Source organism: Neoarius graeffei, chromosome 20 (genome assembly GCF_027579695.1).
Source record: "Neoarius graeffei isolate fNeoGra1 chromosome 20, fNeoGra1.pri, whole genome shotgun sequence".
NCBI lineage: Eukaryota > Metazoa > Chordata > Actinopteri > Siluriformes > Ariidae > Neoarius > Neoarius graeffei.
Window position 1 is genome coordinate 24,026,108 of NC_083588.1, and position 17,514 is coordinate 24,043,621.

At 41.0% G+C, this 17,514-nt stretch overlaps 1 protein-coding gene across 2 annotated transcripts in view; it reads left to right on the forward strand.

The window, feature by feature from the left end:
* Positions 1-17,514, forward strand: part of coro7 (coronin 7) — a 359,304-nt gene that overhangs the window by 129,625 nt on the left and 212,165 nt on the right. For both annotated transcript variants that reach the window (XM_060901419.1, XM_060901417.1), the window contains exons 8-9: positions 11,591-11,674; positions 12,828-12,910. In XM_060901419.1, the coding sequence (XP_060757402.1) occupies positions 11,591-11,674; positions 12,828-12,910 (167 nt within the window). The remainder of the gene's footprint in view (positions 1-11,590; positions 11,675-12,827; positions 12,911-17,514) is intronic.

Genomic DNA, 17,514 nt, shown 5'->3' on the forward strand with positions numbered 1-17,514 from the left:
GTCATAAAATAGAAATCTATAACAAAGTTTGTCTAAAAAAAATAGGGTGCCTAAGACCTTTGCACAGTACTGTATGTCCCTTAGAGAAACATGTCTTAAGTGACATTTTGATGAGGTCAGCTTAGTTTAGAGGTTTATGTGCAGGGTGTGTGCGGATTTGAAACACTCCTCATCGTATTCTTTGGAACCAAATGCATGCAAACGGAGCAAGTGACTCTCATTCAGGATGAAATGAATGATTTTAATGAAAACAGTTTAGTTTTCCGTCATGATGTCTGAGTGTTACTGCCTATAATTAAGGCTGGTTGAAGCAGTGGATGGGATCGAACCTCCATATCTGATTGAAGCAAGTGTGGCACGTGGCATCACTACTCCAGAGAGAGGGAGAGGAGAGATAAGATTCCATTCTTCTGAAATCAGCTCCAACTGGTTCCAAAGCGTGATGTCCACCTCCCCACCCAAACTCCCTCTCGACCCTGAATAAACAAAGCACATCACAGTTCTCACTTTCATCATCCAGCCAGTTTCCTCAGTACTCTGCCTTGCAATCAAAGAGTTGTATGATTTTCACTAGCCATGGTTTGACCAATAGTCAAATAAATAGTGTGAAAATATATACTGTATATACAAACCCAATTCCAAAAGAGCGGAGACGCTGTGTGAAACTAGAAACCGAAAAATGAAATAAAATCTGAATGTGATGATTGCAAATCATGGAAAGCCTATGTTTCACTAAAAATGGTTAAACCCCCCCAGCATATTCAATGTGGAAAATGATAAATCTTATTGTATTTTTTTTTTAAACATGTATGCTCGTTTGGAATTTAATGTCAGCAACATGTTCCAAAAAAGGCTGGGACAGGAGCAACAAAAGACTGGAAAATTTGTTTAATATAAATAATAATAATTAGGTTAATTGGCAACAGGTTAGTAGCATGACTGAGCAATAAAAAGAACATCTCAGAGAGGCTGAGTCTGTTTTTTTTTTTTGAGAAAGTTCAAGATGGGTAGCGCTTCACCACTCTGTGAAAGACTGCACGGACAAACAGTGCAACAATTTAAGAATAACGTTCCTCAATACAAAATTATAAAGAATTTGCAGATCACATCATCTATGGTACATAATATCATTAAAAGATTCCGAGAATCTGGAGAAATCCCTGTATGCAAGAGACAAGGCTGGAAAACTAACACTGGATTCCTGTGATCTGCATTCAGGTGACACTGCATTAAAAGCAGGTATGTGTCTGTAGTGGAAACCACTGTATGGGCTCCGGAACACTTCAGAAAACCATTGTCTGTGAAAACAGTTCATTACTGCATCCACAAATACAAGTTAAAACCATATACAGTGCCCTCCATGATTATTGGCACCCCTTGTAAAGATTAGTAAAAAAAATTTCTCACTCTGAAAAAATGCAGCCTTTAAGTGAAATACATTTATTCAGAGAAAAACAAATGCCTCATCAAGAAAAAAAATATTTTCAATAAAAACACATGAGTCACTATTATTGGTGCTCCTGGAAATTATAGTGAACACAATGTAAATGAAGTATGTTTCCACCATGCTGCCCAATATGAGGTGATGCAGAGGCCAAATTTCCTTTATCATCTATCAACATGGCTGTCCACTTGCATTGTGGGTGGAGCAAAAGTTTTATGCCGGATGCCCTTCCTGCCGCAACCCTCACCATTTATCTGGGCTTGGGACCGACACTGGCACCTCTTGCGGTGAGAGGAAAATCAACAGTGGATGCAATTTTTGCACTTAGGCAGCTTCAAGAGAAACATCGTGAAAGCCAGAGCGACTTGCATGCTGTTTTCATTGATCTAGAAAAAGCAGAGTTCCCAGAGAAGAGCTGTACTGGTGTATGCGAAAGAAGTTGGTGCCAGAGAAGTACATATGTGTGGTGAAAGATATGTATACGCGAAGTGAGACTGTGGTGCACTGTGCAGCTGGGACCACTGAGCTATTCCCAGTGGATGTGGGACTTCATCAGGGTTCAGCGCTCAGCCCATTCCTGTTTGCCATCATCATGGACTGCTTGACTGAGAGTGTTAGGAAAAGGGCCCCATGGCATATGATGTTTGCAGATGACGTGGTCCTATGTGCTACCAACAAAGAAAAGCTGGAAGCAGACCTTGAGAAGTGGAGAGAGGCATTGGAATCACGAGGGCTGAAGATATCAAAGACCAAGACTGAGTACCTATGCCTGCATGGAGATGAAGCTGAGAGGATACAGCTGCGGGATGCTGAAGTGCCGAAAGTGCAGGAGTTCAAGTACCTTGGGAGTATGCTGACAAAGAATGGAACATCTGATGGAGAGGTCGGGAGAAGAGTAGAGTCTGGGTGGAGGAATTGGAAGATGTCGGGTGTGCTGTGTGATAAAGTTCCATCAAAAATGAAGGGAAAGATCTACAGTAAGGTGGTACAGCCAGCAATGCTTTATGCAGTGGAGACAGTTTCCCTGACAGCAAAGCAAGAGAGACAGTTAGAAGTGACAGAAATGAGGATATGTGGATGGATGAGGAGAAACCATGTGAGGCATGAGAGGGTGTGTGAGTCCTTGGGAGTAGAGAACATCACTACAAGATGTAGAATATCAAGCCTGAGATGGTATGGACATGTGGTGAGAAGAGAGAGAGAATATACCGGACAGAGAGTGATGAACATGGAATTGCCGGGAAGGAGAAAAAGGGGCCGACCGAAGAGGAGGTGGAGGGACAACATCAAGGAAGATATGGAGACCATCGGGGCTATGAGAGAGGATGCCATGGACTGCGATCTCTGGAGACGATTGTCTGCTGCAGTGACCCCGCAGAGAAGCGGGAGCAGCTCATAGAAGAAGAAGAACAACAGCAACTTTATTCATCACATGCTTATGAAATTCCTCTCTGCATTTAACCCATCTGAAGCAGTGAACACACACATGCACACACACATGCCTAGAGCAGTGGGCAGCCATGCTAACAGCGCCCGGGGAGCAGTTGGGAGTTAGGTGCCTCACTCAAGGGCACCTCAGCCCAAGGCCGTCCCATATTAACCCTAACTGCATGTCTTTGAACTGTGGGAGAAACCGGAGCATCCGGAGGAAACCCACGCGGACACGGGGAGAACATGCAAACTCCACACAGAAAGGCCCTCGCCGGCCACGGGGCTCGAACCCGGACCTTCTTGCTGTGAGGCGACAGTGCTAACCACTACACCACCGTGCCGCCAGCATGTGTTTTTGTTGAAAATAAATCATTATTTCATCATGAGGGATTTTTTTTCTCTGAAAAAAATTATTTCAATTAAAGTTTGGATTTTGCTCATTTTTTCAGTGTGAGATGAAGTGATTTTCACCAAAAGTTGGATTTTTTTTTAAAACTAATCTTTTCAAGGGGTGCCAATCATCATGGAGGGCACTGTATAAACAATATCCAGAAACAGTGCTGTCTTCTCTGGGCCCAAGCTACGATGGACTGAAGCGAAGTAGAAAACTGTCCTGTGGTCTGATGAATCAAAATTTTAAATTCCTTTTTGGAAATCATGAACGCTGGTCTAGGCTAAAGAGGAGCAGGTCCATCCGACTTATCAACACAAAGCTCAAAAGCAAGCATCCGTGATGGTATGAGGGTGCATTAGTGCACATGGCATGGGTAACTTGTACATGTGGAAAAGTACCATTAATGCTGAATGATATATACAGGTTTTGGAGCAACATGCTACCATCCAGACGATGTCTTTTTCAGGGAAAGCTTTGCTTATTTCACCAAAACGATGCCAAATCGCATTCTGCATGTATTGCAACAACATGGCTCTGTAGTAAAAGAGTCCAGGTGCTAAACTGGCCTGCCTGCAATCCAGACCTGTCTCTCTTTGAAAACATCTGGCGCATTATGAAGCGCAAAATACGACAAATGAGACCCTGAACTGTTCAAATGAAACTGTATATTAGGCAAGAATGAGACAACATTTCACTTTCAAAACTATAGCAATTGGTCTCCTCAGTTCCCAAACGTTTACAGAGTGTTGTTAAAAGTAGAGGTGATGCAACACAGTGGTAGACATGCTCCTGTCCCTACTTTTTTTTAAAACCTGTTTCAGAATAGTTCATCAAATTCAAAATGAGCATATACAGTATTTAAAAAAAAATTCTCAGTTTCAACATTTGATATTTTGTCTTTGTACTATTTTCAATGAAATATAGAGTTCCCATGATTTGCAAATCATCACATTCTGCTATTTCCGTTTTACACAGAATCCCAACTTTGGATTTTGAACAGAAATTTCTGAAAAATGTGGCTAAATAGAAGCGGGATAGTGGCATTTGCCAAACATTGTAATACTGATATATTTGAGCTGTATATGTAATGTGACTGTCATTAATAAAGCTTTTGTCGTCACTGAGCTATAACTATAGGTCAGTGCATCTGCAGTCACATCACAGTTTAAACTTAGAAATGTTAATTTCTTTAAGGTTTTTTAGTGATGTTTTTAATTTTGATTTAATATATATTTTATGTTTAGACGACATAGATAGGAAGTCTGAAATTTCTGGAACTATTTATCTGATATTTCGAGAGGGAATGCAGAAATGCACACTACACATTATGAAATTATTTGCTCTGTTTCTGCTAGCAACCACAATAATTACCCCGCACACAAATCACAAGTCATACAGTCACACAAGTCATATAATTGTTGCACTGCAAAATAAAAAATAAAGAGATAAAAATCATGTTTGTTTTTCAGTTTGTCTCTGAGTCAGTATTTCTGGGTTTCTTTTTAGGTGTCCTTGTTATAATTTTAGTCTATTATTTCAGTTCAACTTATTCCTACTTTTTTGTTAACTATAAAAATCTTGGTGTGCAGAAAATGAAAAATGTGGCCTTAGCTGCAAGAAAATAATTGGAATTAACATTATTAATGTGCATGCACTGCAAAAACTAGCCATCCTAATATAAGGAAAAACATAATAAATTTGAGAACATTTAGACTATAATCAAGTGAAATAATCTGCCAGTGCAGGAAGATAATTACACTTGGTAAGACATCTTAGAATAAGTTGGTTGCAATCTAGAACTAGGTTTAATAATCTCAAAATTGGTGTCTTGTTTTCTTCTAATAAGAAATGCTAGATCGTTTCAACTATTTTCAAGATATTTTCACTTGCTAAGATATCATTTTTTGCAGTGTGTATTCTTCATACGTCCTGGATCGTGTGTGATCTAGAGTTAAAATATATCTTATACAAAAGCACTGTAGAGTTAAGATCACCTTAACTGGACACTTGCAGTAATGCTTTTATGACTGAGAACTGCAGTTGTCATGAACAGTTTTGCACTTAAGTTTCCATCAATGAACAGTTTATAACTTCAACAAAACAGACTTCATGTTAAAACTGTTAAAATGTTATAATCACACTATCTGTTATCAACCAAATGAGGATGGGTTCCCTTTTGAGTCTGGTTCCTCTCGAGGTTTCTTCCTTATGTCGTCTGAGGGAGTTTTTCCTTGGCACCGTCAACTCAGGCTTGCGCATTGGGGATAGACTAGGGATAAAAGTAGTTCATGTTTAAAGTCACTAAAATTCTGTAAAGCTGCTTTGCGACAATGTCTATTGTTAAAAGCACTATACAAATAACCTTGACTTGACTAGACGGAGTGACTGTGGTTCTACCATTTAAGAGGAGGATCTTTGTGAGGACTTTTGTGGTGCAAGTGCTTGCATTGAGAACATTTTGAAAAAAGTTTGTCTCTTGACGGCCTGCACAGCTAAAAATCTTCTTTCATGTGAGAATGGCTCCACATTTGCACGTATTCCTGCATGATGGACTGAGGCTACATCCACACGACAACGGCAACAAGATGTTATTTAAAAATATATCGCGTCCAAATGGGCAACAATCAGTAAAATATCAGGTCCATATGGCAACGCAACGCTTGCTGAAAACGATGCAATACACATGCCACACCTCTAGGGGCGCTGTAAGACGGTCCCTTCGGAGACACCAGAACAATAGAAGAAGTAAGGATGCATATTAGCCACAAAGTCAGGAAAATCTGTTTGTAAAATTACATTATAATGACCAAATACAATGAAAAGTATTTTTCCAGTCTCACCTGTGAAAGGTAATCCCATGTGATCTCGTTTGGACAGTAAACCTGTTGGTACAGTTAAACGCAGCTAATCTTTATTCTCCGCTTTGACCTCTCCAAAATGGCGGCGAGGATGACCTATGATTCTACGCGGAAGGCGGTGTCTTTAATGGTCCGGAATAAATTGAATGCTAATTAAATAATGATTAATTTGCTCCTCTACGCCCTTTTTGAGGAATGTATTGTAGGACTTAAACCCACATCTGAAGAGGTGAGATCGCTCTTTTTTTCTCTATTTTTGCTGGCGGGATTGACTCTCTCTCTCTCTCTCTCTCACTTTGCACCATTACACAATAAATATTCACAGTGAAAATATTTTGTAAGCGCGTTTCATGAACCAAGTTATAGGATTTGTTGACAACTCGCATCGCAATGAGAAGATCATTGGCACTACTGGTGTTAAGAATCAGACCATTTCATAAATGAATATTTTGCTGTAGAGCTGCAGTGTTTGTACAATTGCATGTTTTTGCTTCACTATTACTGTCACTATTCTGCTTCTTGCATTACTACTGTGAACTAACACTGAACATAATAATAATAATAATAATATCTAAGCTCGTGTTTCACTCTCACTAGTGCTCTGTAAGGCTTTTTCCTGGTGATATTCGTTACACTTCTACCCGGCGTGAAGCACTCACAGTCATGTGGTTGTGACGTCATCGTAAACAAATCCGTTTTACTCATCCAGACGACTTCACAACGGCAACGTTGCCAGATCTTTCCACTCTGGAACCCGTTCTCAAAAAGATTGCGTTTTGGGCACCCAAAACGCCGGTGCCGTGTGGACGCCAGGCCTAAACGATAAGCAATTGTATCGGAGTCACCTGAATCCGTTGCCGTGTGGACAGGGCCTGAGTGTGGACTCGAGCATTCAGACCAAGTATGTAACATTATGTTAACATGTTGTTAACATAACATGTATGTTAACATTAACAACAATAACATAGTGAGGTTTACTGCAAAGCCTTAACCCTGGGCACCATTGAAATATAGTAGTCAAAATCTTAATTTTAAACTCTAATGTTTGGCCTTGAAGGTCAAATCTTAAAGTGAGACAGCCTTTCAATTTCATAAAATCTGTGAAATTTAGTTCCATTTGAAATTTGGTCATTGTGATATATGTTTAATTCTGTAATATCTCATAAAAAAAAAAAACAGGCCATTCTGTGGCTGAGAAGTTATTTAATTTGAGGGGATTCCCTAGAAAATAATGTGCATGAAATTGCTCGCTTTGCGCAGTCAAGCAGACAGAGGAAGTCTGTGTGTGCATGCGCAGATTTACCTTTGACCATGCACTGACAGTTATATCATTCTGTCGCTAAACGAACAGCTGGTCACACCGAGGTGCTCGCTGACTGCCAATATTTATTAGTTTGGACCTGCGTTTCCTTTCCTTCGCAACATAACGTCTTTCTTTTCTTCTCGTTTTCCATTTCTGTGGTCAATCTTCCATGTTTCATTCACACGCTCACGTCCTCCATTTTCCTCTCCTGTTTCAAATTTGTATCACACAATGCCTTGCGTGAATGGGGAAAGCCCACCACGTGATGCATGGCATAGTATCTTGAATTGGGTCATGGTGAAGCAGGAAAAATGGTGGAGAATTTAGGGCCGCATGGCTTTCAGTTCATTAATTGCTCTGTTTTTAAAAAAAACAATAAAATTGAAAGTCTGTGATTCGAATTCAGTAGCTTTCGGTCCACTAAACAAAAATAATTGGGTGTCGGGGAAAATTCTTTTTATAACCTACACTTGAAAAACCTGAAAAGCAGTCTACCTTTAATGGCTCAATATCTTAAAATCACATAGAACCTTAAAAAATACCTGCATGCACTTTCACATGTCTGTATATTCACTGTTGGGAAAAGACAAAGCTGGCATCACCACCATTTAACTTCAAGCCTCTTTTGTTGGATGGTGCACATGGTCTTTCCTGTTTCCCTTGTCATTTGTTTTTCCCTTTCTTTCTTTTCTTACACTATACTAACCCCACTCTGAAGTGTCAGCAGCAGTAGATCAGCTTGTTCTTATTATCCTGCACTGCTGCCATGTCATGCGTCCTTCCTCCCCCTAGTTCTGGGTCAGTGACAGCCTGCCTATAAAAATGATGGCCCTAATTTTGAAAGATGAGGCCAGCAAACCTCATGTTACATGGAAACACCATGGCGCCTGTGGAACCATGGGTCCTATTGTGCCCTGCTGTTTTTCATCCAGCATATACTCTTATTCAGGCGTTTGCATCTGGTTTGGCAAGCTAATTAGACCTCTAGAATTCAGGACCTTTCCTGGCAATAAACCATCAGCGCACTCAGAGCACAGAATATTTTTCCGGTCATCGGCCAGTATTTGTCCCATATCCAGTAATGACAGAGAATCCAAAAATTGTGATCAAGCATGAAATGTTACACCAGGAGAATGGAGAGTGATAAACACAGTTGATTTATTTCTTTGCCTCTTCCATTGCCTTTATTCCTTAATTCCTGGAGCTCTTTGACATCTTTTGGAGAAAGTTGAAGATTTGTTAATGATGTATACTGAAAGCTCACTGGAGTCATACTGTACAGACACATCACTGTGCTCACTTGCTCTTTGGTCAGAGAGTTCCAGAGAGATGTGATTTCTTGTTACTGTGTTTTCTACGAGGCTGTAGCCAGCCCTTTCAAAAGCCTGAGTTACTGGCGTAGAGTGAATGGGTTTATCTTTCTTATAGTTTGAAAATATTGGGCGGCACGGTGGGGCAGTCATTAACACTGTTGCCTCACAGCAAGAAGGTTCTGGGTTCAATCCCAGTGGGGGCCTTTCTGTGTGGAGTTTGCATGTTCTCCCCATGTCTGGATGGGTTTCCTCCGGGTGCTCCGGTTTCCCCCACAGTCCAAAGACATGTGGTAGTGTTGTAGTTGAGTCACTAAATCTTGAGTCCAGGTCCAGTCTCAAGTCCCTAGTGCTCAAATCCGAGTTAAGTCCAAGTCATTAAAGAAAATCTCGAGTCGAGTCCACTATTGATCGGAGTCGAATCTGAGTTGAGTCCAAGAACAAGACTCCAACTGCACATTTGACGGTGGCTATTGCTGCCTTTATGTGAAACTGTTTATGGTGTGCGCGTGATACTCTGCTTGGCTTGTGTGCTGTCTGGAGCGTGTCCGAGGGTCTATCTAATGCACGCACCAAGGTGCGCAGGTGTGACACTCTTGCATGAAATTTGTACAAAAATTAATGTAGATATAAATATCTTATGCCAAATTATTATGGCATGTTACACAAAATAAAGACAAAAAACAAATCCTTGTCTCCAATTTACGAGTCCAAATGCAGTTAATGCACGAGTCTGAGTCCGAGTCATCAGTGCTCAAGTTCAGGTCAAGTCACGAGTCCTTAAAATTGAGGCACGAGTCGGACTCGAGTCCAAATCCTGGACTCGAGTACTACAAGTCTGACATGCAGTTAGGCTAACTGGCTACTCTAAATTGTCCATAGGTGTGAATGGTTGTTTCCCAAGCCCAAAAATGGGAGGGTTGTGGCAGAAAGGGCATCTGGCGTAAAACTATGCTCCAATTAATATGACATGTTGATCAGTAGGGTCGACATGGCAGCGACCCCATACACATAAATGGGACAAGCTGGAAGAAGTGAGTGAGTTTGAAAAATATTATTGATATTTTCCCAACAAGTCATGGTCTAAGATGTTCTTTGACCCAGAGACAAAGTCCTTCACAGACCTGGGACTGGAAGCAGTATGTGTTCCCTTTCGTACATCAGTAAATCTCCATGCATAGAAGAACATGGTTAGAATGCATTTACTGAGGCTTCCATAGATATTGTGTTGAGAGCATATTAATAATATTAGGATGTTTGGGTGAAATAGCAACGCACTCTTGCTTGGAGGTTGGTCAGACTAAAGCCAGTGCATGGCCTAACCTGCTGTTTGAACTGTATTTATGTTTGAATTTTCAGACATTGTGATGTAAATAAACTGTCTTTTATTGACTCAAAAAAACCAACCCACATTTCTAATAACAGACATGTCCTTTCCTGCCTCTCAAGTATTTCAAGCCTGAGTTAAAGAACAAATGTGACTAAAAATATCACTTGATCATCGTTGTTTACTCAGAGTTTCCCCTGAAAATGACTCTGATTTTCAACTTCTATCAGAAGTTGGATTTCTGTCAGTATATTCAATTATACAATTTGTTTTTCCAAATTGATTTTGCCCTTCAGCCTGTTGCTTAAGGCTACTATCTCGTATCTTGCCACGTAAGCAGCGTGTGGGTCAAATGCCAAGAAATGAGGCATATTTTGTTCAAAATTAAAGTTCTGTGATGTACATGGCGTATGTGTGATGTTTCTGTGGTGTATCTGGGGTTTGTATGAGGGTTCAAGGGACATAAAGTTATGGCATACTGAGGTGTATGCGTGGCGTATGATGCATTGCCGCGGTGTAACTGTTTTGTTGGCGTGGCGTTTTGTTCTTACGTGTGACGTTGCTGCTGTGTACCTGCGGTGTTCACAGGTGGGTATAAAAGGGGGCCCCACGCTGCATTCGTTGTCATTTGTCACAGTCAAGAAAGCATCATGGCAGCGAAGAATTCAGGACCCAAGAAGGGCAGAGGGAAGACATCAGCCGCATCCACCCAGCCAGCCCCGGAGCCACCTTCATCAGACACATGTCAATTATAGCGTTCGCACGGCGTAATAGGTGTTCGAGCAATGTTCCTGCTGCGTCACTGCTGCGTAGCTTTCATTTTTATGTCGTACATGTGACGTATGTGTGATGTATCAAAGCTGCTACGTATGTGCTATGGATTTTTAAGTGCGGACTTAAAAATATGTCGCATCCTGGCGTACAAGGAGATGTTACGTGTTACGCATCCTAGAGTATTAGCTACGTAGGCTGGCGATACTGTGACGTTCCTTTCTTACTGCCACGTATCCTGATACGCCATACATATGCAAGGCTGAAATGCCAATGTGTGAACTAAGCATTACAGACTGTTTTTCCCCCCTTTTGCAAACTACTTAAGCTTCATGTGAAACTTGACTTCTTTCTAATGTTGATGTTGTAGTGTTCAAACATTGATGATGATGCCGTATCTCACACTGACAGCTCTGACCAAGTTACTATTAAGGAATTTCCATAGTTGTTGAGAAACCAGTGTTATAAAGTGTGTTTTCTCCCTGAAGAAATTCTTTTTTTAATTAAAACAAAAACTCAACATAGCTAAGAGCTATCTGTCTTCATTTTTCAACATTTTAGTCTTGACAGCATTCTAAACACATTTTCCTTCATTAGAGGAGCTTACAGAACTGTCCCTGAAGCTTTCTGTCCTGCTTTTTCTACCGGGTTGTTAAGTGACACAATGATTGAATTAAAACAAAAAGCAAATAATTATTGATTCGAACAGATTTATAGCATAAAAATTAATGTTGGTTATTTTCTGTCCACAGTGTGCTCAAGTTCTTCATAGTAACAAGGATTCTCGTGTTCTCTGGCTGAAAGATGATTATATCCTCACTACTGGATTCACTCAGGTAATACTGTGTTTATATATATATATAATATATATACACCCATCAGCTATAACATTAAAAACACTGAGAGGTAAAGTGAATTACATTCATTATGTTGTTACAATGGCACTTGTCAACGGGTGGGATATATTGGCAGCAAGAGTTCTCAAAGTTCTCAAAGTTGATGTGTTGGAAGCAGGAAAAATGGCAAGCATAAGGATCTGAGCGACTTCTACAAGGGCCAAATTGTGATTGCTAGATGACTGGGTCTGAGCATCTCCAAAATGGCACATCTTGTGGGGTGTTCCCGGTATGCCGGGGTTAGTACCTACTGAAAGTGGTCCAAGGAAGGACAACCGGTGAACCAGCGACAGGGTCATGGGCAGCCAAGACTCACTCATTCGCATGGGAAACAAAGACTAGCCCATATGGTCCAATCCCAAACTTTCTGTTTTATCCAGCATTAACTTTTTCAGCAGTTTGTGCTACAGTAGCTCTTCTGTGGGATTGGACCATATGGGCTAGCCTTCATGTCCCATGCAAATCAATGAACCTTCGACACCAATGATCCTTATGCATATACTGTATATATATATACAGGGTGTTTCAAAAAACTTGATATTATTTGAGATGTGAATATCCCAGAAACTACATAGTCTAGGTAAATGAAACCGAACAGGCTTAATGCTGAGCAATATAAGATTTTGAGGAATAAATTTGCGCACCGCCTGAGACACACACACACACACACACACACACACACACACACACACACACACACACGTCAAGTTGGTAGTCCAGCTCCTGCCAAACATGCTGCAGCATGTCTTTGGTAACAGTCTTTTCTGGTAACAGTGCATTTTTAGAGAATTCTCTCATAAATCACGCTGCACAGTCTTATTCGATTGTGTTCGAGCATACGCTAACACACAAAACGCCTTTTCTTTTCCAGTGAATGGCATTTCTATACCTAAAAAGATAAAAAACAAAAAAACATTAAACATAAAATTGTGACCTGTTTCCAAACGTTGTTAAAATTTGAGGTCAATTGAACGAGAATTGGCAAAGTTATTAGATTGTGAAATGATATCAAATTTTTTTTTAAAACACCCTGTATATATAAATATGGTGTGTCTGTGTGTGTGGTGTGTGTGCACGTGTCTTTGGGGTTCAGATGCGGCAGCAGGAAGTGCGGCTGTGGGATTACAGGAAGCTGAACTCCTCTCTGAGCTCTGTGTCTTTAGCCACATCCAGTGGGTGAGTCTCAACACAAAACAGATGCACTGTCTACTGCTCTGTGATATCAGTCCTGGTGTGTGTCATCATGTCCACCTGATTTTTGTAGGTGTGTGTGTGTGTGTGTGTGTGTGTGTGTGTGTGTGTGTGTGTGTATGAGGCTGTATGGGTGGATGTGTTATGTGTGTTGAATGAGTATGTGGCACATTTGAACGTTATTCAGTGCTCTGATGAAACAAACAAGGCCCCTAGATGTTGTAATAAATCTTATAGTTTAACGGTCTGGCTTGAGACCGTCACAGAAAGAGGAGGACACACAATTAAGTTTCAGAAACTCAAGAATTTATTCAATAAACGAATCAAAAATAAGACGTAAAGTATAACTCAAACAATGTCAGTATGAACAGTCAGTAATCGGTAGTATATGCAAAGAGTGGATGCATAAAAGTACAACCCCGATTCCAAAAAAGTTGGGACAAAGTACAAATTGTAAATAAAAACGGAATGCAATAATTTACAAATCTCAAAAACTGATATTGTATTCACAATAGAACATAGACAACATATCAAATGTTGAAAGTGAGACATTTTGAAATTTCATGCCAAATATTGGCTCATTTGGAATTTCATGACAGCAACACATCTCAAAAAAGTTGGGACGGGGCAATAAGAGGGTGGAAAAGTTAAAGGTACAAAAAAGGAACAGCTGGAGGACCAAATTGCAACTCATTAGGTCAGTTGGCAATAGGTCATTAACATGACTGGGTATAAAAAGAGCATCTTGGAGTGGCAGCGGCTCTCAGAAGTAAAGATGGGAAGAGGATCACCAATCCCCCTAATTCTGCGCCGACAAATAGTGGAGCAATATCAGAAAGGAGTTCAACAGTGTAAAATTGCAAAGAGTTTGAACATATCATCATCTACAGTGCATAATATCATCAAAAGATTCAGAGAATCTGGAAGAATCTGTGCGTAAGGGTCAAGGCCAGAAAACCATACTGGGTGCCCGTGATCTTCGGCCCCTTAGACGGCACTGCATCACATACAGGCATGCTTCTGTATTGGAAATCACAAAATGGGCTCAGGAATATTTCCAGAGAACAGTATCTGTGAACACAATTCACCGTGCCGTCCGCCATTGCCAGCTAAAACTCTATAGTTCAAAGAAGAAGCCGTATCTAAACATGATCCAGAAGTGCAGACGTCTTCTCTGGGCCAAGGCTCATTTAAAATGGACTGTGGCAAAGTGGAAAACTGTTCTGTGGTCAGATGAATCAAAATTTGAAGTTCTTTATGGAAATCAGGGACGCCGTGTCATTCGGACTAAAGAGGAGAAGGACGACCTAAGTTGTTATCAGCGCTCAGTTCAGAAGCCTGCATCTCTGATGGTATGGGGTCGCATTAGTGCATGTGGCATGGGCAGCTTACACATCTGGAAAGACACCATCAATGCTGAAAGGTATATCCAGGTTCTAGAGCAACATAACGGCATGCTCCCATCCAGACGACGTCTCTTTCAGGGAAGACCTTGCATTTTCCAACATGACAGTGCCAAACCACATACTGCATCAATTGCAGCATCATGGCTGCATAGAAGAAGGGTCCGGGTACTGAACTGGCCAGCCTGCAGTCCAGATCTTTCACCCATAGAAAACATTTGGCGCATCATAAAACGGAAGATACAACAAAAAAGACCTAAGACAGTTGAGCAACTAGAATCCTACATTAGACAAGAATGGGTTAACATTCCTATCCCTAAACTTGAGCAACTTGTCTCCTCAGTCCCCAGACATTTACAGACTGTTGTAAAGAGAAAAGGGGATGTCTCACAGTGGTAAACATGGCCTTGTCCCAACTTTTTTGAGATGTGTTGTTGTCATGAAATTTAAAATCACCTAATTTTTCTTTTTAAATGATACATTTTCTCAGTTTAAACATTTGATATGTCATCTATGTTCTATTCTGAATAAAATATGGAATTTTGAAACTTCCACATCATTGCATCCCGTTTTTATTTACAATTTGTACTTTGTCCCAACTTTTTTGGAATCAGGGTTGTATGATGTTGAGACATGAAAAATAAAGGCAACACAAATCAAAACCAAAAAGGCCAAAACGAAAGGGCACACACCTGCCACCTGTTCGTCCCCTCCGCCCGAGTAGGCCTGAAAGAGGAGAATATAAAGAAAACACAGGTAAACACAATCTCAGGTAACTACCTATTTAAAGGGCCAGCACCCCAACAAGCTGACCGCCCTGAGGCTGTCACAATAGGGCAATCAGTTAGTCGAGTTTGCTTTTCATTTTTTCCTTTCTATTATTGGTCTTTTCTTTTAAAGGAGAACTGAAGTCATTTTTAAACTTGCTTTATTTCATAATTAACGTGTTATTCAATTATGTTTTCGGTTTTATGTACCTAACTAGCTCACCATACTTCATCATCTGTTAGCTACCATTTTTAACATTGAAAATTAAACTCTGGGTAACTAAACATGGACCATGAGCTGGTCTAGTGGTTAGCGTGTCTGTTTCTCAACTGGGAGATCACAGCTTCTACTCATGGTCAGGTCATACCAAAAACCATCATAAAAATGGTACCTACTGCCATCTGGCAAGACATCTTGCAATGCAGATGTGAGTCGGGAGTCAAACTCTCACGGTTACCAAAGGACCAGTCCCCCACCGTAACCCCAGCTATGTAATAGGTGACAGGCCAAGGGCTACGGAAACAGACCGGTGCCACCCAACACGTCTCAAAAGACTGGTTAGTACTGGGACGGCAGATTGACGGGAAGGACTTTGACCTGAAGTAAACATGGGACTTGACACCATCCATCCATTATCTGTAGCAAGCTGGAGCCTATCCCAGCTGACTATGGGCAAGAGACGGGATACACCCTGGACAAGTCACCAGGTCATCACAGGGCTAACACATAAAGACAAACAACCATTCACACTCACATTCACACCTACGGTCAATTTAGAGCCACCAATTAGCCTAACCTGCATGTCTTTGGACTGTGAGGGAAACCAGAGCACCCAGAGGAAACCCACACAGATACACGGAAGAACATGCAAACTCCACACAGAAAGGCCCTCGTTGGTCGCTGGGCTCGAACCTGGGACCTTGTTGCTGTGAGGCGACAGTGCTAACCACTACACCACACTTAACTCAAATTCAGTGATTTATCACTGTGTGTTCTTTGGATGGTGGGCTCTGTGTGCTTGCTGATGGTTTCTTCTTTTGTCCTTCAACACTGGTAGCATTGTTCTCCGCAGTAAGAACTGATCATGCAGACCATGTATGGCGTGGCAAATTTGGCCATCAATAGCTCTACACCACAGCTAGCTTCAGGAAGACTTAACAATTCTCTCACTCAGTCCCAAATGGACCTTAAAGTGAGAATTTGGGAAAAAGCTCAAAACCTTTAAATAGGATGATGTTTTCATCATGGGGCTTTTGCAACAATACTAAAAACTCACAAAATCACATTGCTAATATTTACTCAATTGCTTGTGTCGATGAGTTGTGAAGATCAATAAGGATTTTGTCATTATTCCTTCAGAGATGGATGACATTTAAAACCATTTCATTTTAATAGACTGTGTAGAATCTGTGCATTCTCTACATGTTCCCTGCTCTTCACAAACTAATCGACTATTTTTGGCCTAATGCTTGTAGGTTGAAGACCACAATGAAGTCTGTATTGATGGGCCTCTGCCAAATAGAGTGCCCTTTGGAACCCTAAAATGAGTAATGGTACATTATACGGTGCTGCAGGCCTCACAGGAATATGCAAGTGAGGACCAAAAAACAAGAAGCTTGCCATTGGCACTGCTAGTCAAAAGTTTGAAACATCCTATATTAAACTTGTAGACATGGGTTCACACAATCTAGAATTGGAAAATCTAAGTACTTGGACAGCAATGCAATTTTTGTAAGTTTGCCTTCTATATACAACCACAATGGATCTGAAAGCAATCAAGCAATCATTTGAAATGGATTTGAAGCAATCAAGATGTGATTGGAGTGTAGGCTTTCAGACTGAAACCAAAGGTTTTAACGAAAAATAATTTTTTGCATTAACCATTTAGGAATGACAGCCATTTTTACACAGTCACTCCATTTCCACAGGTTCAAAAGTAATTGGACAACTGACCACTAAGCAGGATTTCAGGTGTGTTTCAATTTCTAGGTGTGGCCCGTTTCCTCATTTCCATGACGAATTAACAGGGCTGCCAACTTTTCAAAATTCCTTGGAGTGAGATTTTGGGGGGGGGGGGTCGACGGCAAAATTTTTCCGCACACCACCCAGTAAGTGGGAATTTTGTATTCAGTTTGATATTCACTTGTCCCCCTGCATTCTGGTGTTTTCTTTGTGGGTCGTCCAGCTGGAGATGGCCAATGAAGGGGGGGGTGAGATTTTGGATTTAGTAGATGTTCCTGCATTCTGGTGGATTTTTGGAGTGGCCTGCTGTGCCATACCTACATTCTTACACACCCTGATTTGCCAGGCCTTCAGCTTGTGGCCAACAAAAGCACCAAGTTTTGGTAAAAGCCCCCACACTAGAAAACTACAAATGACTGCCAATGTTCCTGTAGCCCTATTGACCTGTGTTTCAGA